The sequence below is a fragment of the Carassius gibelio genome, chromosome B19 (assembly GCF_023724105.1).
Source record: "Carassius gibelio isolate Cgi1373 ecotype wild population from Czech Republic chromosome B19, carGib1.2-hapl.c, whole genome shotgun sequence".
NCBI lineage: Eukaryota > Metazoa > Chordata > Actinopteri > Cypriniformes > Cyprinidae > Carassius > Carassius gibelio.
The window spans coordinates 217,575-244,464 of record NC_068414.1 but is presented as its reverse complement, the minus strand read 5'-3'; the positions used below and the strand labels follow the sequence as shown (position 1 = coordinate 244,464).

Sequence of the window (26,890 nt, the reverse complement as noted above, 5' to 3'; positions counted from 1 at the left end):
TACAAACCTTACATCAAATATGCTCTTGTCATTTGATAAGTTTAATTAATGTGCAGGCTAGATTCACTTATAATACTTCGTCATTAAAACTAAAACAAGGATTTATGAAATTATGGCCACTAATCAACGTCATAGTAATTAATAAAACTAGCTCACAAATTCTTAATTTTGTGGGAATTAATTATGAATTCATAGTTAGCAGTTTTCACTATGTAAACTTTGCACCGTTTAAACGTTATAAAATAAAACGTAATTAAATATCGGTACTCACCGTCTGATTGCGGTCCACGTCGTTCATCTTTAATTAGTAGGGACTTTAAGCAACAGCCTCTGGTGGAATGGCAATGCCATTCTGGCGTTGTATTGCGCATGCGCAAATTTAACTGCTACTTTGTGACGTTCTACTTTAACGGTCTACTACGGGAGAACAGCTGATTTGCCAACACGCCAAGAGGCCATAACGGATAAAATAGTTTAGTTCATTTGTAAGGACATGAGACCAATCAGTAGCTTATCGCGGATGGGACACGCTTCGGAGAGTTCTGTCAAGCAATGGATCCGAATTTTTATTATTTATCATTTCATGTCAAGGAAAAGTTCCAGGTTAAGCACAGCACAGCTCGCTTGAAGCATTCAATGTCAGTTCTATATGCTGTAAAACTTCAATTAATATTAATAATATTTGTTTCAATCACTGAATGAAGCCTGCTTTATTTGGGACAACAGTCGCAACCTTAAATTGCTTGCACAAAATTTTTTTTGTTCATTTAAACCATCATGTGCAGAGAACCATTTACAATTTACCATGCGCGTCATTGACAACATGCGCCACCAGATGTTCGAATAGTTCGAATATTCATGTATTTTTTAGAGGGAATATTTGAACGTCATTTTTGAGCAATTTTGACAGCCCTAGTTGTTAGCAACAACACCTCAGGCAGCATTGAGATGATGTGAGATGATTTGAAGCGAACAATGTAAGTATTGCATTTATCCTTCTCAAAATCCATGTTAAATGTATTACTATGCTATTAAAATATGTTTAATTTGGTAAAGTAGATTAACAGATTAGAAATAGATTAATGGATTAGTTATTTTTATTAGTTACCTATCAAGACTGTTAATAATACTTACTTTTCAAACATTTGCTATATTTACTTCATGTTTCTTGTTGATTAGAGTCCCTATGGAACATAGGGCAAGGGCAAGGCCTGGTCAAGTATAGCAGACACACTGAATTGCTCTCAAGAACCCAAATTCAGAGTTATGCAGAGGTCAGTGAAGGAGAGATTCAACTTGATTCAGACGAAATTCAAGGCCAGAAACAATAAAGACGAGAAGAGCAGTGGAACATCTGCAGAAATAACAGAACTTGATGAACTAATTGAAGAAATAACAGAGAAAGAAAGAGCAACTGAGGAAAACAAAGGGAGTGATGAGAGTATGAGGAAGTTAGAGACAGGGCCAAAGCAGAAGAGGCAAGGAAGAAGGCCATGGAGAGGGTTAGCCAGACCAACAGGAGGCTTAGTGAAGAGGGAGAGGACTGGACAAACAACAAACGTAGGAGAAGGAGTGGGAATGACACCATTGAGTTTTTTAGGGAGAGAAGCCAGACTGAGAGGGTTCTAAGAGAAAAGGAATTGGAATTGAAAAAAATACAGGTTGAAGAGCAAGCAAAAGAAGCACAACAAACACAAAAGCAGATCAGTGACATGATGCAACTAATGCAACAACAGCAAAAGCAAATGCAGGCAATGCAGACTATGCTACTTCAGCAACAGCAAGGGCAAGCATTACTTAGCCTAAATGAAAATATGTCAAAGAAATGATTATTCTTTTGCTATTTAAAAAAAAAAATGTGTTTCATTCATAAAACATTTAAATGTATAAATCTTTCTATTAATAATAAAATATAAAATCTGTTAACATAAAATAGCATATTTTAATAACATGTTAGTAGCCTATACTTTATTACTTTACTTTATGTATATTGTGTATTTGTGTTAACTAACTATGTATACTATATTTTTGTTAATAATAAAATAAGAAATGTGTTATCATAAAATGTCTTGTTCTTTTTAAATACAATTCTGGTTTTATATTGTGTGTTTGTATACTATGTTATATTTATTTATCTTTATTTTTAAATGCATTTATAAAACAGTGTAGTTTTGCATGTTGTAACGGTGAATGACTCGACTTGGGATCCATTTGCAAGCTTTTATTAGAACACTCGTGGTCGTACAGGCGAAGGGTCAGGATCAGCAAACACAGTGTAACAGGAATATCAGAATCGTAGTCAATACCAAGCAGTGGGTCGGGGTAACAAGCAAGTATCACAGTCCGTATAACAATCAGGGTTCAAAGGTAGGCAGCAAAGGTTCATAGATTGATAAACAACAAAGGTTGGCAACTGGGAAAACAAGACAGGGTAAAACGCTCAGAAAAGTTAGCCGTGGCAGTAACAAGACCTCGCAATGAGGTGATGCAAAGGTCTGGCTTATATGGCAGTCTCTGATAGGGAACACCTGTCCGGTGATCAGTCCAAGGTACGGGGCTATTGGGTAATGTAGTCAGTATCAGTGTACGTGAGTGTTTGGATGCCTGTAAGTGTCAGTATTCGGGTGATGGTGCCCTCTGCTGGCCACTGGAGGGACTCACGGGGTTCGTATCCGTGACACATGTATATGTTACCTCATGAAAAATAGTCACGAATGTGTGGAGGATCCAAGTTAAAAAACTGCGATGTCTGATTACCGTACAGACAAGTTAGTGCATTTCTTAACAAAGCAGATACAACATACAATTTTCCAACACTACTCAAACCAATTTTTTTATTCTTTTTGAAGTCCATGAACTTGAAGTAGTTTGCTATGTCCCCAAACAACCACTCCACAGACACTCTGACTTCACTCATTCGTTTGTTGTATTCCATCATTTGAGGGGTGAGATGAACATGTCGAAATGGGGCTTGCAGATGCACACGCAGTGGGGATTGCTGGGTCCCCATACACACACATTGGATGGCCATCTACAGAGATGGCATGACGTTGCAGCAATGCCAACAGACCAGACCCTGCCAGCATACCAGAGTCATGCTTCTTTCCCTCTGTTAAAATATATTTTTAAATTCCATAGATGGTAAATTATTCAGACATGCCTACAGGGCCGTACAGATGGGCAATCAAACCATTAGGGATGGCTACAGCCTGGCATTTTAGACTGTGGATGCGTTTGTGTCCATTATATAGGATCCTCTGTGTTACACCTGGTCTGGCAATGGGTCGTACAGTGCCATCAATAAACCCAAAGCAATTTTTCAGAGGGGCTCCCATTTGGAGGATGCAGTCAGCATAGTTTCTCAATGCTACAGGGTTCAGTATGTTTACATTCCACTGCGTTATCCTGTGATGATGTGCAGAATATATAAAGTCCAACACGGAGTTTGTGGCCATGCACAGGACTGGGACTTGTCGGTGACCAAACCTTTGCATCGTGTCACTGTACCGGCAAGGGTATGCCAGCCTCTCAAGGAGCATACAGAGCACCCCGACTCCTCCCACAACACTTCTCTGATCACAAATGATCTCATTGGGAATCCCGAGAACATCTACCAGAACTGGTAGGTCACATTTTCTGACACGAAATTCATTTAAGCATTCGTTTTCCTCCATGTAATTAAGATTAAAAGGCAAGTATTGCTTACATGGTAAATCTAGGTTTTTAGACTTATTTGCATCATACAATATTAAAAACTCCTCTTCTGACAAAAGATTGTCATTTAATGCCAAAAGCAATCCTTCTCTTGCTTTTTTAAATGAAATTTTTTTGTATCTCAATAAATGGATTAATGGCGCGTTGCGCTGTCCTGTTTACCGTTGCTTAGTAAGTTTAACGTTCTTGGCTACGGCGGTACGGCAAACTTCCTTTCGCTGTAGCCGTTCCATTCACAGCTGTTGCTTAAAGTCCCTAGTGTTGATGCAGTACGGTAGGTTGCGCTGTCACAAGAAACTAGGGTCCTAAAACTGCGGTCCAGAAACTGCAGCCTCCGGTAGTGCAGTAATACTCTTCTCATTTGCTCTGCGTCTCGCACTCTCCAGTCCAGCTGGAGGCGCTAAACACATTCGTTTGTTTGACAAACACCAGTAAACCTCAGAGGAAGATTAGTTTCCAGGCTCAGGCATTGAGATTGTGTAGTGGAGCTTTTAAGACATCGCCTGTCTCAGCTATTCAGGTAGAGGTAGGAGAGATGAGGAGACGGCATATAATAGCAAACTACTGGGTTAACTTGCAGGAGCATAATGACTCCCACAAAAGAAGTGTTGAAGGAATGCTGGAGGAAAGAGGGAAGTAAAAAGGACAACTTTGGTTATTTGGGGAACAAAACAGCAAAAGGGCTTGGGGTATCTGATATGAAAATCAGCTCTTCAATAGTACATCCAGTCATAGCCCCATGGAAGATGAGATGTCCCGAGGTAGATTGGTATTTGTTAGAGGTGAAAAGGAAAGAAGAAAGTGCTGATCTGGTTGGGGTGTTTAATGATTATATTACTGAAGTATATAAAAACTTTACTCAAATATATTCAGATGGCACTAAGAACCCTGAAACAATGGGTGTGGTGGTTCCAGCAAGAGGAAAAGAAATCAATAGAAGAACATCTAATTATTTAGCAGTATGTACAGTGGAGATGGTGGCAATTTTAGTTGCTTTACATTGGGTGGAAAAAGCAAAAATTAGCAGAGTCATAATATGTTCAGACTCAGCTTCAGCTCTAGTTAGTTTAATATCGTTCCATTCAAGTCGACAGGATATTTTATTTGAAATTCTCTATTCAGTTACAAGAATAACACACCAAGGTGGACTGGTTACTTTTTTTTGGGTTCCGGCGCACATAGGAGTGGAGGGCAATGAAAAAGTGGACAAGGTTGCAAAGAAGGCATTAAAGAAGGAACATGTAGAAATGCAAATAAGAATCAGTAAAGCAGAAGTAAAATGTATAATCTGGGAAAAAATTAACCAAAAATGGCAAGCAATATGGGATAGTGAGGAGAAAAGAAGACATTTATACTATATCCAAAAGAGTATTAAAGTAAATAAGATAGGAGGTGGAGATAGAAAAGAGGAAACGGTACTTACGAGACTAAGGCTGGGACACTGTGCTCTAAATAAAACATTAAGAATGGTGGGGAAACATCAGACGGGTATGTGTGAGGAATGTCAGGAAGAGGAATCGGTGGAACATGTAATTCTACATTGTAGGAAATATCAGAGGGAGATATTTCCTTTTTTTCTTCTTTTTTTTTTCTTGATATTATAGATCAGTGGTTCTCAAACTTTTTAGCCAGCGACCCCTAAACTAACATCAACGAGAAGTCGCGACCCACTACCACAGAATACACAAACAATAAACAAATAAAAAAGTTGTTTTAAATCCACATCCACGCTTGTGCAAGCTTGTTTGCACCACAGAATAAAAAATAAAAAAGGTAATTGTGATTTTATATAATTTATAATTTAATAACTCGCACTGCAAGTTTATATTTCACAATTATGAGAAACCAAGTCAGAATAGCTAGATTTAAACTCGCAATTTTTAGATAAAAAAAAAAAAATCGCAATTATCTTTCAAATGTCTTCTTACATGGCGGAAACAAACTTCCATCATATTTACTGTATTTAGGCTTACCTTTCAGTGGGATGGGTGCACAAAAGCGTAATCTGTGGCCTGATGTTGGATATGGCTACTCGCAGATCATCCTCAACATCAAGACGTGATCTGTATTTATTTTTCATGTACGTAACGGCGGAAGGGTCTGCTCGCACAAATAAGTAGAGCCAAACGGAAGCAGTACATCCATTGCCACACCGGATAACTCCCTGTATTCTTCTGCTACTGCGATCCAAAATTCAGGCAGTGTGGAACTGGAAAATAAAGTTTTTAATGTCCGATCACTGGACAGCTCCAGCAAAGCATCTTCCAGTTTTGTGGGCAGATTAGTCTTAGTTTCGGTGAATGGTTGCCGTATCCAGTCATACAGTTCTGGTTGCGTCTCTTTTGGAAAATACTTATGGAATTGTTCCAAAAGGCCGTGGAGATGACCAGTGATGTGTGTTTTCAGGCTGCCTAGACTCAGTCCATTCTCCTCCAGATGTTCATCCAGCTCAGGAAACATCTCCACATTACCTTGTTCAATTCGCTCAGCCCATCTTTCAAGCTTTTTCACAAATGCATCAATTTTCTAATTCAATACAGGCCAAATAAGCAAGTTTCGATAACCAATCTGGATCTGTCAGGTGGTGCGCGAATTCAGATTTAGATTCTTTCAACAACGAGTGCACTTCCTCACGCAGTTCGTAAAGCTGGCCGAGTGCCTTCCTGCGAGATAACCACCGGACTTCGGTATGAAACAGCAGCACTTCGTGATGCGAGCCCATCTCGTTGCAAAGGGTGGCTAGCAGTCTACTGGTTACTGGACGTGATTTTATGTGATTTACAATTTTGATTGCACCTTTGAGAAACACTGTTAAGCTCACTATCAAGTGCTTTGCTAGCAAGAGACTCACGGTGAATGAAGCAGTGCGTAAACTTAACATGAGGAGCCACTTCTAAAACCTTTGCCTTGAGTCCCTTGTTTTTACCTACCATTGCACCTGCACCATCAGTACATACGCCAACACAGTTATCCCATGAAAGTCGCATCTCTTTTAGTCTGGTGTCCAGCTTGTTGAAAATGTCACTGCCGGTACAAGTCCCCTCCAGCACTGAGCAGAAGAGCATTTCCTCGTGCATTTTTCCATCAAATGTGTATCTGATGAATGCCAGCAACTGAGAAGAATTAGACACATCGGTAGATTCGTCGACCTGTAACGCATATTTCTTTCCATTTAACCTATTAATCAATTGACTCTTAATGTCTTTTGAAATATCATGAATACGGCGAGCTATCGTGTCATTCGACAATGGGACAGTCATAAGCTCATTTGCAATTTTCTCACCATGCATGGCCCGACACATAGCCACAGCTGCGGGCTTAATCAAGGTTTCCCCGATCGTGTGTGGCTTTTTGGACTGTGCTATCAGGTATGCCACCTTATAAGATGCCTTCAGAGCATTAGCAGTAATTTGGGTTTGTTGTGCGAGTGTGCGTTTTTGAATCTGTAATTCCTTTTCTTTTCTGCGAAAAAAGTCTATAGGGTTTTCAACACAAGCAGGGTGTCTTGTCTCCAAATGTCTTCATACTTTCATGGGCAAGCACTTCTGAACAGATTACACACTGAGGATGGTCCACATCGTTGACAGTAGAGCAAGTGAATCCATACTTTATGAATTCCTCTTGATATTTCCGACGTTTCCTACATTGGTCAGAAGGGGTCTTGCTCTTGTGTTTTGTAGAAGTACACGGTTCAGATGATTCAGGCAGACTGTCCACAATTTTCTCAACATTTTTAACCTTGCGAATTACAATTTTATCCATTCTTGCAGGTTCCACGTGCAGTTGCGTGCAGTATTGATAACTAGCGATCAGTCGCCGCACGGTGACGTCATATCTTAGAGTCACGAAATTATATTTAATTTTTTTAAAAACCTTCTAATCAGTTCTGTCTTTAGAAGAAAAAAAAAATTTCTTTGTAATCTTATTTTTTTAGTATTTAAAAATATTTTTTGTAATCAGAAAATACAGAATTATTTCAAAACAAACTCGTGACCCCTTGAAATCATGGGTCGCGACCCCCAGTTTGAGAACCACTGTTATAGATTACTGTAAACCTACTGACTGATCCACACTCCGGAACAGAAGGTGGCGGTAATGCACCATTAAACTGGATGCCAACCGCCAATCGCCGCGCTCTTTGTTGTTGTTCTGTCGGCATGCTGCCTTAACACAAACAGTTAGAAACGTTTCTTTTAAGAGAAAAATACAGTTTCTTAATCAGATCAGTAAATAGGCGTACATGTAATATTTTCATCTTCACAGTCGTCTAAGTTTTGAATCACGCAGGAATATCTGGAGGAGTATCAGCTGAACTGAGATCTGCTGCTGTGAAAATGATGTTTGTTAAAGAGGAGAGAGAAGAGGACACGAGTGAACCAGAAACCTGGAGAATAAAACACGAGGAACCAGGAACATGGGGAATAAAACCAGAGGAACAAGAAACCTGGAGAATAAAACACGAGGAACAAGAAACCTGGGGAATAAAATTTGAGGAACCAGAAAAATGCGGAAAAGAAGACGAGGGACCAGAAACCGTGAGAATAAAACACGAGGAACCAGAAACATGGAGCATAAAACCAGAGGAACCAGACACCTGGGGAATAAAACACGAGGAACCAGAAACCGTGAGAATAAAACACGAGGAACCAGAAACCTGGAGAATAAAACAAGAGGAACCAGAAACCTGGAGAATAAAACAAGAGGAACCAGAAAGAGGTTGGTGTTAATTCTTCATTTATCTTTAATGTCTGTTTGTGGTAATGTTACATTTAGGTTCACAGAGTTTTACTTATCTGGTGTTTTGGGGCCCTGCCGTATGTGTGTGTGTGTGTGTGTCTAAATAAATATATATATATATATATATATATATATATATATATATATATATATATATATATATATATATATACATATATATATATACATATCTACATACAGACTAAAAAATGTTGGGTTAAAACTAACCCAACTATATAGCCCCTTCCCAAAATCCTGTTGGGTTAAAAGATACCCAACAGTTGAGTTAATTATTCATATTAACATCAGTAGTTTTATTCAAATTTACTTAATACAACCATATTTTGAAGCAACTTCGTTGTAAATTACAGATTTAATTTTAATATGCATATAACACATTTACAAATGTATTTTACAATATTTTATTTAAATGTAGAAGAATGTGTAAAAATACAACTGACATTTTCAAGATGTACAAATGTGTCAATTCATATCAAAACACACATATGTGCAAATACAGTTCACAGCTGTGGCATAATGTTTAGAGAGTTGGACCTGTAACATTAAAGTCGCAGGTTTGAGTCTCGGTGCTGGCAGGAGTTGTAGGTGGGGGAGAGTGTATGAACAGTGCTCTCTTTCACCCTCAATACTCATGACTGAAGTGCCCTTGAGCAAGGCACTGAACCCCCAGTTGCTCCCTGGGCGCTGGATCTATAGCTGCCCACTGCTCCGGGTGTGTGTGCACTTGGATGGGTTAAATTCAGAGCACCAATTCTGGCAAATGTTACGACTTTCAAATAAAATGAATATAAAATATAATAATAAAACAAAAATAATCATAAAATCAAGTAATAATAATATATTATACTGCTGGAACTACTTAAGAAAATTTTTTTTTACTGATTAGGTAGTAGATGTCATATACAAAGAAAAGTTTGAAGCACAGATCGACTGCTTGTAGTATCGTCTTCTGGTCTATAGCCTGCTGTTTAAAAATAATAAAAACTTTTAATAAAATAATATAACAATAAAAAGTCTTCCTTGTCACCAAGCACCAGGACATGTGGATTTTGGCTTGTCTCATGATTCAAGTACAGCACTAATTAGTGCCAACCTTAAAAGAATTTAAAAAAAAAGTTCAGTTAACATGCATTGTGAGGATATTTCATTGATACACTTACTTTACAAATGAGTGAATTTAAATGAGTTAAAAGCTATAGCGAATTTAAATTGGTTAAAGTGACAAATCACCCAAAAAATAAAATTCTGTCATAATTGTTTTTTCTAAATATCTTCTTGGAACAATTTGTATTGTACAACTTGTGTCTTATACAAAATAAATAAAGGTGATTTGACTACACAGGGCACTGTAATTTTAAGTTTTGCTTTTACTTACAGGTTTAATGTCAATGAAGGACCGTTCATTTCCGTGTATGATGTGCACACCATTTTTCCATTTGTGTGGTATGGTGCAGATGGCAGGAAGGGTTTTAACCCGTTATCCAGCACCCCCCATTATGGGACTCACAGCTGAATGTGCTCTACTTCACTTTCAATTGTAACAACTTCCTACTTCAGTGTGCTACAAACATAATTTTGTTAATAATGCTCAAAAATATTAAAGGTTATAGACACTGAAGTGCATGGATTTTTTTTTTTTTTTTTTTGTACCACACTTAAATATTTTTTTATTTGATATAAAAATACATGAAATGAGTCCTGGAGCAATCTTAGAAAAGTAATGGGTTGAAAGTCACATGTCTCATGAGTTTCTATTTCAAATCTGAATAAGATATCATGAAAAATGAGACTCCTGCAAATATTTTTGAATTACGATGCAAATAAGTGCTGATGGCCACTTATACAGATGGTAATAACACAAAGTAAATAATCCACTCTCTCTATTCATATAGATGCATTCACTTTGATAGCCGTTATCATGCAGTAATAGCGAGCTGATTTGGGCTGATTTGCACTCAAACAGATGGTAATCATGCAGATACATTCACATTCAACATAAAACACACATATATAAAAACTGTTGAAAAATAAAAGAAAGAAAAAGGTGATCGCTATAAATTCCGCCTCCATCAGCTGACAGGTGCATCAGAGCGCATCACGAGGGAGCGCCAAACTTAAAAATATACTATCTTTCGTTCATTCTTTTTTCCGGTGGATCGTCTCATTCTGTTTGTGACACTGTACGCTACTAAACCATGCCATTTATTTTACTACCAAGACAGTTTCTGACCGTGAGTTATTCCATAACGGACACAAGCAGTTCTGTCGCTGAAGAACTGAAACTAAAACAAAGTAATTATGATCCATATTACAACGTTATTGTTTCGTTGGACTAAACGTGCTTCATGAGATGTCGTTCAGTGGACCCTTACCTTTCTAATTAAACCGGGATTCACAGCTGTGGATGTGTTTATGACTAGTTATATTACTAGTGTTGTCACGATACCAAAATTTCGATACCGATACCTAGTCAAGAATTGCGATTTCTATACTTTTTCGATACTTTTCCTGTAAAGGGAAAATACATTCTCAAATATCATTGATGTGCTTTATTTTAAAACCGGGACAACATTCTAATCATATAAAACACTAATAAATTAACATATGAACAGCACATATATTAAACATTTGAACAAAATATGAAATATCAAAATATAAAAAATAAAATAGAGCAATGACATTCAAGGTAAAGAAAAAATACATTTAGCAGCATAATCTCTGTTATCATTAGAAACATAAGAGTAATAAATTTATCTTGATTCTGAACTTGGAAATAAAAAATATGAACAGCAATTATATTAAACAATGTTTCTGAACTCAGAAGATTAAATGTCAAAAGATAAATAATATCAATTAAAGCAATGGCATTCAAGTAAAAAAAAAAAAGCAAATAAAATTTAGCAGCAATATCTCAGATATTGTAACTTATTCTGAATTTCTGTCAGTTGTGCAACCTTTTCTTTCAGAGGAGAAAACTCAGCCAGTGAGCTTTAATGAGCATCATCTTTATTGAGCATCATCTTTTTCTACCAGCCATGGACCGGCGGCCACAGTATCACTTGTGCTCGCACGTGCAGCCTAGTGATGCGTGGGTCGGGGTTTTTTCAACCCGCGGGTCCTGCTTTTATGAAATAATTTGGCCCGTCCCAGCCCGCAAATAAATTAACATTTCTTTACCCACCCCGACCCGCGCATCGGGGACATCACGGAAGATACGTTGCTACTAGACTCATATTTCTCGTTCACTGAAGCTCCTCCCTCCACAGCAGCGCGCGAGTAGACTCAGCGGAGCGTGAGCTCGGCGCTATTAGCAGCGCATGCACAGCTCTTGAACAAGCCGTTTCATCCTGTCAAAGAGTAACTCAAGTGTGACGGAGCATGTGATTTGTTGAATGTAGTGAACGAATCCGCCCTTCACTGAACAAGATCGAGAGATCTTCTCATTCATGAAAGAGTTGAATGAACTGATACATCTGGTTTATAAACGAAATGAATGAGTATACAGGGTCAGTGAGCCAAGCATGTAAATCTCGATCAGCAATCAGCAGATACAAAGCACAGTTATAGGTGCTGTGCAGATATGCTCGTTTTCATATTAAGCATACAGAACATAACTCCACGTTTAATCCCAGATTAATGTGAATATTATGGACTGTCTGACCAAACAATTAAAATGTTAATTATGCAAGAAAACCCTGTGCTTTGTTCATCTGACCAATTTATTTAAACTATTTAATGCGATTATGCACACATTTTAGTAAAGCCACTAATACAGCCATCTCGCTGTAGTGCTTTTTTGCTTGCGTGAGGAGAAAACACAGACCTCCGTAAGCACTGGACGCGTGCGTTGCACACACCAACATTAAATACGTCATGTCAACGCAGTCATTCTTTGAAGTATCAATACTAATAAATTTAGGTATCATGACGTTTTTAATTTCCGAGAATCGCGATACTTTTGAAGTATCGGTGCACCGTGCAACACTAGTAATTACGACGGATCTGGTATGTACAGCGTTTCCATAGCTCATGTTTTGATGTGTACTGCTTACACAAATGTAGCAAATACAGTCTTTATAAGCTTTCCATTGAAAAACAGCGATCTGTCTTCGATGCTTGAGGCTTAGATCTTTATAATGATATATAGATTGTCAAGATTAAATTTGTTCCGTTTCATTTAATCTATTCATAAACACTGACACGTTCAAGCTGAGGGGCATTCAGCACGAGGACGTCTCAGTGCTGGCTAACAGGTTAAAGACTATTTCTGCACGAAGGCCTTTAAATGACAAAGGTACAGAGAAAGCACAAGTAAAAGAAAAAAAAAAAACTAAGCTTACAGTTTACATTTTTACAGTCTTTGTGGGAATCTACTATCATTCGCACTAAGAGACAGACTAAACCAGTTTTCACTCCCTCCAGAAAATTTGTGCCAATATTTGCGGCTAATGTGAGTGAATTTTACCACCCTTTAACTGATTTGGGCTTGAAGGGAGGAACAAAAGTACACTGTAAATGAAAGGAAGCTTTGTCGGACGGAATGCGGCAATACACTTATTTCACCTCATCTTTGGAAGTCATAAGTCTAAGTAAAATTGAAAACTAATGTATCATTAATTTAAACAGGTTACATACCTTGAAATGTTTCAATTAACAGGCAAAAATTCTATTGTTGCAATTATTTCTTCACAAAAAAGTCTATTGTCTAAAACATAAGTATAAACACATTTAGCAAAACACATTAATTTACAATCGATCTGATTCTCTGGGGAAAACAAACGGACTAAAGGGAAACAAAAAAAAATGTACGTATCAGACACATACTTAATGTTATAACCGTTATCATACGATTATATTAACAGTTACTTACCCTTCATAATCAGGCAGGCTGAAGCTGATGTCTGCGCTGAGTCTCTGACTCGACCGTTAAAATTTGAACCGGAGTGAAGCGGGAAACACATTTAACCCAACAGTTGGGTTATAACTAAAAATGACCCAACAAATGTTAAGATAACCCAACACATTGACCCAATATTTGTAACCCAACGGTTAGGTTAAAAAAACAACCCAACCTTTTTTAGTGTGTGTATGTGTGTATATATATATATATATATATATATATATATATATACATATTTACACAGTGCCCTCCACAATTATTGGCACCCCTGTTTAAGATGTGGTCATGGACTTCTAAGAATTCTCCTTTTTTTTTTAAAACAACATAGAACCCAAATGCAAAAAAAGAGAAAATTCCATCCTTTTATTTAAGTACATTATTTTGATGGTAAAACAAAAATCACACATTTAAGAAAAAAAACCCACTTGAAATCATGTGTCCCACAATTATTGGCACCCCTGATGTTAATATTATGTACAACCCCCTTTTGCCAACAAGACAGCCCTTAATCTCCTCCTATAACATTTCACAAGATTGGAGAACATCGAGAGAGGGATCTTTGACCATTCTTCTTTGCACAATCTTTCTAGATCATTGAGTGTCCTGGGTCCTCTCTTATACACTCTCCTTTTTAGCTCGCCCTACAGGTTTTCGATTGGGTTGAGGTCTGGGGACTGAGATGGCCATGGGAGGACCTTGAGTTTGTGACTGCTGAACCATTTTTGTGTAGATTTTGCCACATGTTTGGATCATTATCCTGCTGAAAGACCCAATGACGACCCATCTTCAGCTTTCTGGCAGAGGCCATCAGGTTTTTATTTAAAATGTCCTGGTAGTTCAAAGCATTCATAATGCCGTGCACCCTAACATGGTTCCCAGGGCCTTTGGAAGAGAAAAAGCCCAGCAGCATCACAGATCCTCCACCATACTTCACGGTGGGCTTTTCGGCATACTCATCTTTTGTTTTTTGCCAGACCCACTTAGAGTGTTTGTTGCCAAAAAGCTCAATCTTAGTCTCATCTGACCAAAGCACACGATCCCAGTTGAAGTCCCAGTGCCGCTTAGCAAACTCCAGACATTAATGTTTGTGAGTGTTCGTGAGAAAAGGCCTTTTCCTTGCACGCCTCCCAAACAGCTTGTTGGCATGTAGAGAGCGTCTGATGGTTGTTTTGGAGACTTTGTTACCCCAAGATGCCACTCTTTGATGCAATTCTGTGACAGTGAGCTTAGGATTTTTTTTTTACTTTTCTTACCATCATCCTCACTGTGCGTTGTGGGAAGAAACTTGGGACCTCTTCCAGCCTTGTTTTTCACTGTTCCAGTTGTTTTAAACTTCTTAATGATTCCTCTGACTGTAGATATGGGCAAGTTAAGGCGAGTGGCTATTTTCTTGTAGCCATTGCCTGACTTATGAAGGTCGACACACATTTGACTTACTTGAATGGTGTGTTCTCTTGTCTTTGCCATGTTGACAAAGGGGTAAGAGTATTAGGCCTCTGTGTCACGTCATATTTATACCCCAGGTCATGAATTATTAATTAAAAGTTCCTAGATACCCTGACCAACTTTAGCAACTACAGAAAATATATATATATATATATATATATATATATATATATATATATATATATATATATATATATATATATATATATATATATATATATATATAAAAATCAATTAAAATGTTCAGCGGAACTGTTAGGGGTGCCAATAATTGTGGGATATATGATTTCAAGTTTTTTTTTTGTTTTTTTTTAAATGTGTGATTTTTTTTTTTATTTATTTTTTTTAACCACCAAAGTAATGTACTTAAATAAAAGGTTGGATTTTTTTCATTTTTTTGCATTTTGGTTCTATGTTGTTTAAAAAAAAGGATAATTTTTACAAGTCCACGACCACATCTTAAACAGGGGTGCCAATAATTGTGGAGGGCACTGTATCTATATACACACACACAGTAATGACTTAAGTATGATTACACTGTAATCGGCACAATCTGTGGATCTATAATATTTGAGCAGCATGGATGTAGCCTACATGTTTGTTTAAAAAAAAAAAAAAAAGTTTATGTATGGTTAGTGAAATATTTCATTTTCGAAATCTGTGTGCAGGACACGGGCAGCCGATCGGCACTGGAAATGCAGAGCTACATGTCTGAGGCACAGATAGCAGGAAGCGATCAGCCATGGGTGTACTGACGCACAAATATAAGAGTCCCTTTTCTGCGCACACTAAAGCTGCGCGAGCTTACTGTTACCGGTCCGAGCCCTGAACACGAGTAGACCCTGAAGAGATGTTCAGATCAACTTCTCACGTGTTGGATGTGAAACGTGTTTTTTTTTTGTAAAGTGTAGCTTGCACAGAAGTAAATGCACAGAACAAAAAGCTCTGTATAGGATGATTATTTTTATTTTACCTTAAAATTACATCGACTTAATTTGATTTAAAAATCACCTGCTGTAGCACACTGAGAAAAAGTATTTCATTCATCCAATTAAAATAAATTAGGGAAATGATTCACATCTATATTTTTTTTACTTGAGAGAATAGTTATTTATTTTTCATTGGCTCAAGTGAAAAAAATATAGATGTGAATCATTACCCTAATTTTTTTTATTTTATTGGATGAATGGAAACACTTTGAATCTTTGTTTTATTCGCACCAACATTATTTGACTTTAACATTTTGGAATAATCTATTTATATAGCATACTTTTATTTAGTAAAGTATTATTATTATTATTATTATTGTTTAGTAAAGACCTTTTTTTTTATTTAAAACCAAATTTAAAAACTAAAATACTGAATGCTGATCAAGAAACATCTTATTGTGTTAATGTGTGAAATGAATGTGTGTTGATTGTGTTGTTTGGATTGTAGAACTATGCAGTTATTGCCGTTTAAGTTCACATTGTTACAGTTAATCTTTAAATTTAAAGCCAGTTCTCTGTAGTTTCAACCCAATTCAAAAACAAAAGCTAAATGATGATGTTTGTAATGTAGCTGTTAATTTCAGATGGTTGCAATTATTGTTTTCAATAGCTAAAAGCCAGTTTGGCCTATTAAATACCAAATAAACATCTTGTTTATGCACACTTTCCTTCTTTCTTGTTTGTTGCTTAAAGATTAAAAAAAAAAAAAAAAAAAACGGTATCGGGATCGGCCAGTTTGTTTGTAAAAAATCGGAATCGGCCATGAAAAATCATGATCGATGCATCCCTACAAGTTACTAGTTACTTTTTAGTTGGCTATATTTAGTTACCAAAAATATTCATATCAAATATCTATGTGCATGGAAAATAGTAACTTTGAACAAAACCCCCTTTTATCTTATTGACAAAGTATGTTAATTAGTGGTCATTATACAGGGATTTCTAACTTCAATACCTGGTTGGATAGGAGTGGTTAAAGGGGTCCTATTATGCTCTTTTACAATGTCTTGTACACATTATTTTTACATTATTACAATACCTTTCTCACCAGCTTTTTGATGAAGACCTGCCTTCCGAAAAACAAAATGTTTTGTGATTGGTTAGCTGTCCCAGTGTGTTGTGATTGGTGAACAGCTCAGACGGTTTTTCAGTACTGTTCACCCCTTGCCAAAACAGCAAGTTCCTTCTGATAAGGATGGCGTCAATATTGTCATATAAATTTGATATTGTTTTGGAAAACAATGCTGTAGTCTAAACAAGCTGTTTATTGTAGTAAAAAGGGATTAAAAAAATAAATGGTTCACTTTGGAGTGGACTTTGAGATTTGTAACTTTGTAGATCTTAGTTATACCCAAACATTCACACTAGACACTGACTAAAATTCAAAAAGTGAAAAAGCATAATAGAATGTTATAATATTTTGCATGCTTCACATTATAGTGCGGAGTGCATAAAAATAAGGCTGTAGGGCGAATTTATCATCCAAAGTGGTTCTCACGTAGTACTTCTATGTCATCACCACATAGTGTGTGTTATAAGTTAAGACTATGTGAGAAACACTTTGGATGATAAGTTCACTCTGTCGTCTTGTTATTATTTTCATACACACTGCACTATAATGTGATGCATGCAAAATACATAGTTTTGGCCGTTAAGTCTCCATCCACAAACAGACGTACATCGTCTGCAGATATAAGGTATGGCATTGCATTTTAACAAGTAATCTGAATGGCCTATATATGTGCAATATTATAATATAATTTTGTCTTTACTTTATTTGTAATGCCAAGAAAGAGTTAATCTCTCACGTATGAGAAGAGCACGTGGCCGTGTACCAGCCATTAAATGTGTGAGACACCAATTCCTCATTATCTATCTCTTTCATTTCATTGATTGAGTCAAAGCGTTACAACTTCTTCAGCAATTATACAGGATCTAATCTAATTTAACCCATCCAAAGTGCACACACACACACACACTGTGAACACACCAGGAGCAGTGGGCAGCCATTTATGCTGCAGTGCCCAGGGAGCAGTTGGGGGTTGCTCAAAGACACCTGGTGGACACCTGGTGGTATTGCCGGCCCGAGACTCGAACCCACAACCCTAGGGTTAGTAGTCATACTCTGTAACGACTAGGCCACAACTTTCCATTATGAAACTGCCTGGAGGAGGACATGTGTCTATATCGTCCTAATGTGCGGTGAGAAGGAAAGTTTGAGTAGCTAAAACTTTTTTTTTTTTATCTGAACTACAAATGCCCTAGATATTGTTTTGAAAGTGTTTTAATATTTTATTGTTCATTCACACTTTACATTATCGCTTTATTATTTAACATAAACTGCCAATGAAAAAATTATTCTGAACATTCATTAATCTTAGGTATTCCAATATTTAATAACACATTGTTAAAATTGAAAGTTGCAACTGTGTTATTTAATGAGCTAACATGAACTAAGACTTAAGATTTTTTAACAAAGATTAATAACATCTATATCAAATGTAGCTATTGTTCATTGTTTAGCTGTGCATTTATTGAATGAGCACTATGCGATGTCCGAACTGATTACGCTATATTTTATGTATTGCACTGTATTTTATGTAAAATCATTTTCTATTTTTAAACTGTTTTAAATTCATTTTAAGTCAATTTTTAAATCATTTTCATTTTCAAGTTCTTAAATTGCTTGTTTTATTTTTGTGATTATTTTTCGTCATGACATTCTTTTTGAATTACCATTGTGTATGAAATGTGCTATAAATAAACTTGCCTGGACTTGTCTTGAATGTTAATGCATTAACTAAGGTTAACTAATGAGGTCTTACTGTAAAGTGATACCTATTGGTTTTTATAGTTCTTTTGAACTTTAATGTGTAAAACATTTAACTTTTATATATTTTTCTGTATTGCTTTGTTTTAAATGTCTAGTTATTTTTGTTATAAGAAAGTTATTTAACATGTTATACTTTATTATGATCACTTTTTAAAACAAAATTTCAATACCATGATAATACAGTATTCTAGGGGTGTAACGGTACGCAAAAATCACGGTTGGGTACGTACCTCAGTTTTAAAGTCAAGGTTCGGTTCATTTTCGGTAGAGTAAGGGAAAGAAATGCAAACATTAAACTGCAGTTTGTTTATCACTATAAACTTTTTTTTAACTAGTTGTTTACACTTTAAAAAAATACTTTTTAATAAAATTTATATAAAATAAAAAAAGTGCAGCATCAACAGTTTCAGTTTTTAGACCTGCTCAGATTTCATTATTGCATTGGACCGATCAGAATTAAGAGCAAAGGTCTGCTTAAATGCCGACGGGAGCGGCGTTTGAATTACAATCGTTTTTTTTCTTAGTTGTAGTGATGTTCACACTCGCTTGATGCCTTTTGAAAACATTAGGACAGTGACACACTGGCATATTGCACCTGTCAAACATAGTCTATTTTGCCGTCAATACTGTTGAGGGTGTCCTTTATCAGTAGGCTTTATATTTATGCTCAACATGAAGTATAGATATCGTTGTTGTGAAGACAAGATCCTGGTCTTTCGGCAGCCTCCCTCTATGTCACTTGAGCCCCTTTCACACTGTACGTCGGTCCTGCAATATTTCCGGAACATTGCCGGGTCGCCTTCTGTGTGAAAGCAACCACGTCCCGGGATTGATTACCGAATTGAACCCGGGTTGGGGACCTAGTAACATTGCGGGGTTCGACCCGGGACGAGCGCTGTGTGAACAAAAGCCAGATCTAATTCCGTGTTGAAGTGATGCACGCGACTCTTTTACCGGCTGTTTTGAAGGAAGATCAACGTTTGCTACGAAAACATATGTGCAAACTGTAATGAAACAGAGATCAGTTAGTTCCTCACTTTCCGCGCTGACGCCGAGGTCATTTGCTTGCTTGAGTGAAAGTATAACGTGTCTAGCGTTGTCGACTCGTACATTACACGTCACGCGCTGATGTCACGTCTCGTTACAGGATCTTCAAGGGTTGTGTTTGAAAGCACGCACATATCCCGGGTCATCACTGGCATTGTGAAAGTGCAAAATCTAGCGACCAGGGAACAATTGCAGGAACACTTTACTCCTGTATTTGCCGGAAAGGCAGTGTGAAAGGGGCTCTACAGTAGCAGCAGCACAGCGCTGCGTCAGGCATGGTTCTTGTGTGTAAAGACACAGAAAACGCGAAGCAGCCGCCACACAACTGACACGCAGCAGAAACGCCACGCTCACACAACGCAGCCAGTGTGTCACCGGCCTTAGAATCAGCTGCAGGGCTTCCGCCACTTAATATGTTCGTTTGGAAACACGAAAATTTACCTATGTTCCGCACACAAAATAATGCATTCGGTCATTCGCTACACACGTGCTACGTACCGAAAACCCTGTACCGAAATGGTCCGGTACGAATACACGTACCATTACACCCCTACCATATGCCGTGATAAAAGCATTATCAATTAACTGCAACAGGAAAATTTGATACCGGAATGGCCACAGTAAAAGGCCACTCTAAAGTGTACAGTTTTATCACATAGCATAATGCCACAGATGTCAAAAGTTTTTAGGGAGCATGAAGTTGAGCAAGGCACCAAACCCCCAACTGATCCCCAGGCGCCGCAGCTTAAATGGCTGCCCACTGCTCTGGGTGTGTGTTCATGGTTTGTGTGTGCACTTTGGATGGGCTAAATGCAGAGCACGAATTCTGAGTATGGGTCATCATACTTGGCTGTATGTCACTTTCACTTTTTCACTTAAGATTGTCTGAAACCAGCCATCCGAAGAGCTGCTGCAACAATCAGTTTGCATAACCAAAGAATTTCTGCACAAACTCTCAAAAGCCTTATCAGGGTAGCTCATCTGCAGGTTCATCATCCTCATTGTGGTCTTGACCTGGCTGCAGTTCGTCATCGTAACTGACTTGAGTGGGCAAACTCACATTCGATGGTGTCTGGCACTTTGGAGAGGTGTTCTCTTCACGGATGAATCCTGATCTTCACTGAACAAGTGTAGCATATGAGCAGTTCATTAATTAATTGGTTCTGAATTAATGAATCATGGCTTGAATCTAAAACAATGCACATTCCTTATGAAACCCAAAGCTTTTAGCCTCTGAACTCATGCATGTAAATCAAACTCTCTGCAAGCTGAATGACCGGCCTGGTCCCAGCATGGCTGGGTTTAAATTTCTTATGACCCCCTGGAGTGTTAACAGACATTCCACACGAGTCACGTGAGCAGCTCCAGAGAGATTACGAACTCTCTGCACCTTTATACACACACACACACACACACACACACACACACACACACACACACACACAGGCATGAACCAAGTCGCTCCATAAGAAGACTGACACAAAGTTCTCAGCGCACTTTGTCTGAGAGAACGTCTTGTTTCATGGCTCCTAAGGGAGCTTTTATCTCCGTTTTTCTTTTCTTTCCTTTACTAAGTTTTATTCTCATATTCGCCTCTTCCTCCATGAGGGAGACGAAATCGGAATAATTTCTTTGGTAATTTCACGTTCGGTTAACCTTTAAAACTTCGCACGAGTCTGCTCGCCCTGGAAGACACAAGAGAACATGTCCAGCTCCAAAAGAACAGTCACAAAGACAACCACATGCAAGTATTATTTTCTATAGAGATTTAAATACTGCTTATGGTTGTCTATTCCCTTTTTCCCATATTTACTCTTTGTGAATCGTAGTTCGGTGTATTATTATTTCACCATTAAAATCCAATATATATTCCTGATTGCTTCTGTCTAAAATGCTAACATCACAAAGTCAATGGAATGTTTGAACTTAGCTACAAAGCTTATTTGTTACTTTTCATTAACCTAAATTTTGTAAGGACAGGAGAATAGTTTCATGGCCAGAAACAATTTTCCTGGAATGATAAGAAGTGATAACATTATTAAAAGTTGATAAGTTAATCTTACGGCCGTTTTAAATTCACTCTAAAAAACAATGATGCTTCAAAATATGCAGAGGGCATTGAAAAAATAACATCATGTTGATTTTATGTTTATCAAGTTGTCCCCATTCAATCTGAAGCAAAGAAAATTAATCGTGGACTTACAGATGTTAAACATTGAAGTTTTTAACAAGTTACCAGTTTTTAACAAGTTACCAAAAATAAATAATTTTTACTTTTGTTTCAGAGTTAATTGAAGAAAAAGAGGAGAATGAAGAATCAAGTGAAGTTGAGGAAAAAAATCACGTCAAAACTGATGGAACACCTTTGAGTTTCTCTCAAAGCAAACAGAAAGATTTAAAGAAAAAAAGAGCAAAGAAGTCCTTCAGCTGCACTCAGTGTGGAAAGAGATTCACACACAAAACCGGTTTTGAGTGTCACATGAGAGTTCATGCTGGAGAGAAACCATTCACTTGTGATCAGTGTGGGAAGAGTTTCACACAATCATCAAACCTTAATATACACAGGAACATCCACACTGCAGAGAAGAAGCACGCATGTGTTCAATGCGGTAAAATGTTTTTATGGGTTTCACTTCTGAAGAAACACTTGAAAGTTCATGCAAAGGAGAAACCACATCCATGTTATTTGTGTAGTAAGAGTTTTTTGCCTCTACAAAGTTTGAAAGTACATCAGAAAATACATACTGGTAAAAGAGGGTACATGTGCTTTGAGTGTGAAAAGACTTTTAGTTCAGCAAGCAGTTTAAAAATGCATGAGAGGATTCACACTGGAGAGAAACCATATAAGTGTGCACACTGTGACAAGAGATTCAGTAAATTATCAGGTCAGAAAATACATGAGAGGATTCACACGGGAGAGAAACCATATAAGTGTGCACACTGTGACAAGACATTCAATGATTCATCATCTCTGAAAATGCATGAGAGGATTCACACTGGAGAGAAACATTATAAGTGTGCACACTGTGACAAGACATTCAATGATTCATCATCTCTGATAACGCATGAGAGGATTCACATTGGAGAGAAATATTATAAGTGTGCACGCTGTGACAAGAGATTCAATGATTCTTCATCTCTGAAAACGCATAAGAGGATTCACATTGGAGAGAAACCTTATAAGTGTGCACACTGTGACAAGAGATTCAGTGTGTCATCATATCTGAAAACACATGAGAGGATCCACACTGTAGAGAAACCTTATAAGTGTTCACACTGTGACAAGAGATTCATTAAATCATCAGGTCAGAAAACACATGAGAGGATTCACACTGGAGAGAAACCTTATAAGTGTTCACACTGTGACTGGAGATTCAGTGTGTCATCAAGTCTGAAAATACATGAGAGGATTCACACTGGAGAGAAACCATATAAGTGTTCACACTGTGACAAGAGATTCAGTGATTCGACACATCTGAAAACACATGAGAGGATTCACACCAATGAAACCAAATAAGTAAATGTACTGCATTTATATAGCGCTTTCAACAGATCCCATGGCCATCCAAAGCGCTTTACAAGTTGCCTCACATCTACCCATTCACTCACTCATTCATACACCGACTGAGGTGTCAGCCATTCAAGGCACCATCCAGTTTGCCGGGAGCAGCTGGGGTTAGGTGTCTTGATCAAGGACATGTCAACACTTGGTGGAACCAGAAACCTGCAGAATAAAACACTAGGAGCCAGAAACCTGCAGCATAAAACACGAGGAGCCAGAAACCTGCAGAATAAAACAAGAGGAACTAGAAACCTGCAGAATAAAACACTAGGAGCCAGAAATCTGCAGAATAAAACACGAGGAGCCAGAAACCTGCAGCATAAAACAAGAGGAACCAGAAACCTGCAGAATAAAACACTAGGAGACAGAAACCTGCAGAATAAAACACGAGGAGCCAGAAACCTGCAGCATAAAACAAGAGGAACCAGAAACCTGCAGCATAAAACACTAGGAGACAGAAACCTGCAGAATAAAACACGAGGAGCCAGAAACCTGCAGCATAAAACACGAGGAGCCAGAAACCTGCAGCATAAAACACGAGGAGCCAGAAACCTGCAGCATAAAACACGAGGAACCAGAGACCTGGAGAATAAAACACGAGGAACCAGAGACCTGCAGAATAAAACACGAGGAACCAGAAACCTGGAGAATAAAAGGAGCCAGAAACCTGAAGCATAAAACACGAGGAGCCAGAAACCTGGAGAATAAAACACGAGGAACCAGAAACCTGGGGAATAAAACACGAGGAACCAGAGACCTGCAGAATAAAACACGAGGAGCCAGAGACCTGCAGAATAAAACACGAGGAGCCAGAAACTTTGACAATAAAACTAGAGGAACCAGTAACCTGGAGAATAAAACAAGAAGAACCAGAAACCTGGAGAATTAAACCAGATTCCACAACACACACACACACACACAAATGTTTCTTTACACTCATCATGTAGGTCATTACTAAGATGTATTTGATAGGTTTGTGCGTTGCATAACTGGTTAGCCCTGTTCTGCGATGGTTATGATTTTCTGATTTGTAACTTGGAAATGTTTCTCCTAATTAATGTTCTCAAATAGTCATGGTTTTGTAACCCTACCTCTGACCAGGTCATAAAACTTTATGACCCAACTGGGAGAAACAGAAAAAGCCCAGCTCGCTAGGAATTTTTATAAGGAAAAAGGAAAGTAAATGTATTTTAAATGTATTAACTTCCTTTTTGTGCTTAGATGTCTTCCCATATCCAATTGGAGAATCTGCAATTTTATTGTGTGTTAATCAAACTTTAAAGGCCATGTTGCAGGTTAACCACCACTTTCGATTAATGGGTACATAAATCACTCAAGATATGTATATCATTTTTAAAATGTCTCTAAGTTTTTGGTATTAACTTTTTTTTTACGCAACTCAGTGATGAAGTCACGTTGGGGAGAAGTCGAGGAAAGGTAGCCTCAGCCTAGTATGATGCCGCATTCCAGGCAACCCGTAACCCGTGTTTTTCTAACCTTAAACCCGTGAAAGTGCCCTGGAACGGCAATCAAACCCGTGACTTCCCACCCGTGAACTCGTATCTCGTACTAGATCGATGTACTCAGAGTTCTGAGGTCACACAGCACGCGAAACAACGATGACAACCCCTACGAATAATACTACCTACGGGCGCAGTGTTTATGCAAGTGGTACATGTTGAAAAAAGGATTTTAAGTCAATGTAACGTTGCAATAAAATAAATAATCTAGTTACAATTCCTTGCGCTCAGAAAGTTTGGCGTAACTTGCCTGGAACGGTACAAAGTCATTAGTAGTGGTATGAAATAGTGATTACAAGCTCAAAAACCTGCCTGGAACGCAGCATCAGAACTATAGTGACTGACTGGGATGAGGAAGAGGTGGCAAGAGTCAACATTTATGATGGTCCACAGCCATGTCATTTCGATCGAGCCAGCCTTGAGAGGGCAAATGAGGAATTGCCAAGAAACTGCGCTAAAAAGCTTGTGCTGTAGTGGAAATGAGTGCGTTTGGGTCACTGTTGGTCGATATCTCTCTATCTCTCTGTCTGTCTGTCTATCTATCTATATATGTAGTCTATCTATCTATATATATATATCTATGTATTTATCTATAATCTATAATCGCTATCTGAAAACTCTCGTCTACTACTCGTCTCTCTAGTCACTCTCAAGGCATGCTTTGGTAAATTCTCTCCCCAACGTGACGTGATGCAATGCATTGTGGGGGAAAGGAGAACGCTGTAAGATAGTACATATTTTTCCGTATTATATTCCGTTTTGTGATGCCCAACAACATAAAATACAATGGATAACAGTTTAAATGTTTATTACCAACAAGCAAATTGCACAAATTTGGTAGAAAAAATTAACCTTGCATCACGGCCTTTAAATGTGAGTATTTCTGCATATGAATGTAACTTTGTTTCTCCTACCTTTACCTGAATTACCATCTTGCTGGAATATAACTGCTAAATTCTGTACACCATAATGTACTCAAGTGGGTGTCTCTCCAGAGACAAAGGAACTTTTTCCCACTTCAGATTGTTGGACGTTCATTGGTTGTTCGCGCGAACAGAGGCGTGAAATACTTAGTCTCGGAGCACTTCATCTGAGAGAATGTCTTCTTTCATGGCTGCTTAGGGAGCTCTCATCTCTGTTTTTCTTTTCTTTTCTTTACTAAGTTTTATTCTCATATTCGCCTCTCCCTCCGCAAGGATCACGAAATCTGAATCATTTCTTTGGTAACTTCACGTTCGGTGAACCTTTAAAACTTTGTGCGAGTCTGCTCGCCCTGGAAGACACAAGAAAACACGCCCAGCTCCAAAAGAACGACACGCGCACTCTCGTCTTGCGCGGTCACAAAGAGAACTACATGCAAGTATTATTTTCTATTGAGATTTAAATGCTGCTTAAAGTTGTCTATTCCCTTTTTCAAGGTGATCTGATTCCTTGTCTTTCAAAAGGTTACTGTCTGTGAATGGGCGATTCGATGTATTGTTAGTTCAATTATTAAAATCCAATATATATTCCTGATTGCTTCTGTCTAAAATGCTCACATCACGATGTCAATGAAATGTTTGATCTTAGCTACAAAGCTTATTTGTTACTTTTCAGTAACCTAAATTTTATAAGGACAGGAGAATAGTTTCATGGCCAGAAACAATTTTCCCTGGAATTATAAGAAGATATAACTTTAAAAAAACTTTTGAAAATGTTGAAGTTTCATAAATTGTACATGGCTTTCTAAACAAGCAAATCCAATGGTGTCCATCTAGAAAATGTTCAAATATGCATTCTGTGTGAACGGCTTGGTTTCAGTTTTGATGTAAACAAGATCCAATCCACATTGATGTTCTCTTTTTTTCTACTGGCTTCAACTGAATAGGCTAACATAAACCTAAAATCATCATCGCTTCACATGCGCCACTGATAAAGGTCAACTATACTTCCGCATTATGTCATTTTCGTGATCCGCGTACAGCCAAATTTTTGAGACCGCGTGGATGGTGCACGACACGCGAGGTGAATGATGAGACAAAAGTGGTCCTGGATGTCAAGCTGGTCCACCTTTGAAAGTTGCGTGGACACGGCTGTGCGCGAGACGGAACGGAACACAGAATGTGACGTTTACCCGGGGCT

The 26,890-nt window shown here is 37.9% G+C and overlaps 1 protein-coding gene across 1 annotated transcript; it reads left to right on the top strand.

Annotated features, from left to right (window-relative positions):
* Window positions 1-7,840: 7,840 nt before the first annotated feature.
* LOC127978778 (zinc finger protein ZFP2-like) lies at window positions 7,841-23,846 on the top strand. The gene is made up of 2 exons (XM_052583679.1): window positions 7,841-8,430; window positions 21,973-23,846. Exons 1-2 carry the CDS (start codon window positions 8,049-8,051, stop codon window positions 23,202-23,204), a joined length of 1,614 nt encoding a protein of 537 aa, XP_052439639.1. The 5' UTR covers window positions 7,841-8,048; the 3' UTR covers window positions 23,205-23,846.
* The last annotated feature ends 3,044 nt before the right edge of the window (window positions 23,847-26,890 follow it).

Excerpts from the sequence above, each read along its gene's own strand:
- LOC127978778 (XM_052583679.1), top strand. The coding sequence starts at position 8,049 with ATGATGTTTGTTAAAGAGGAGAGAGAAGAGGACACGAGTGAACCAGAA. Across the intron at positions 8,431-21,972 it reads ACAAGAGGAACCAGAAAGAG|AGTTAATTGAAGAAAAAGAG; the intron begins GTTGGTGTTAAT and ends CTTTTGTTTCAG.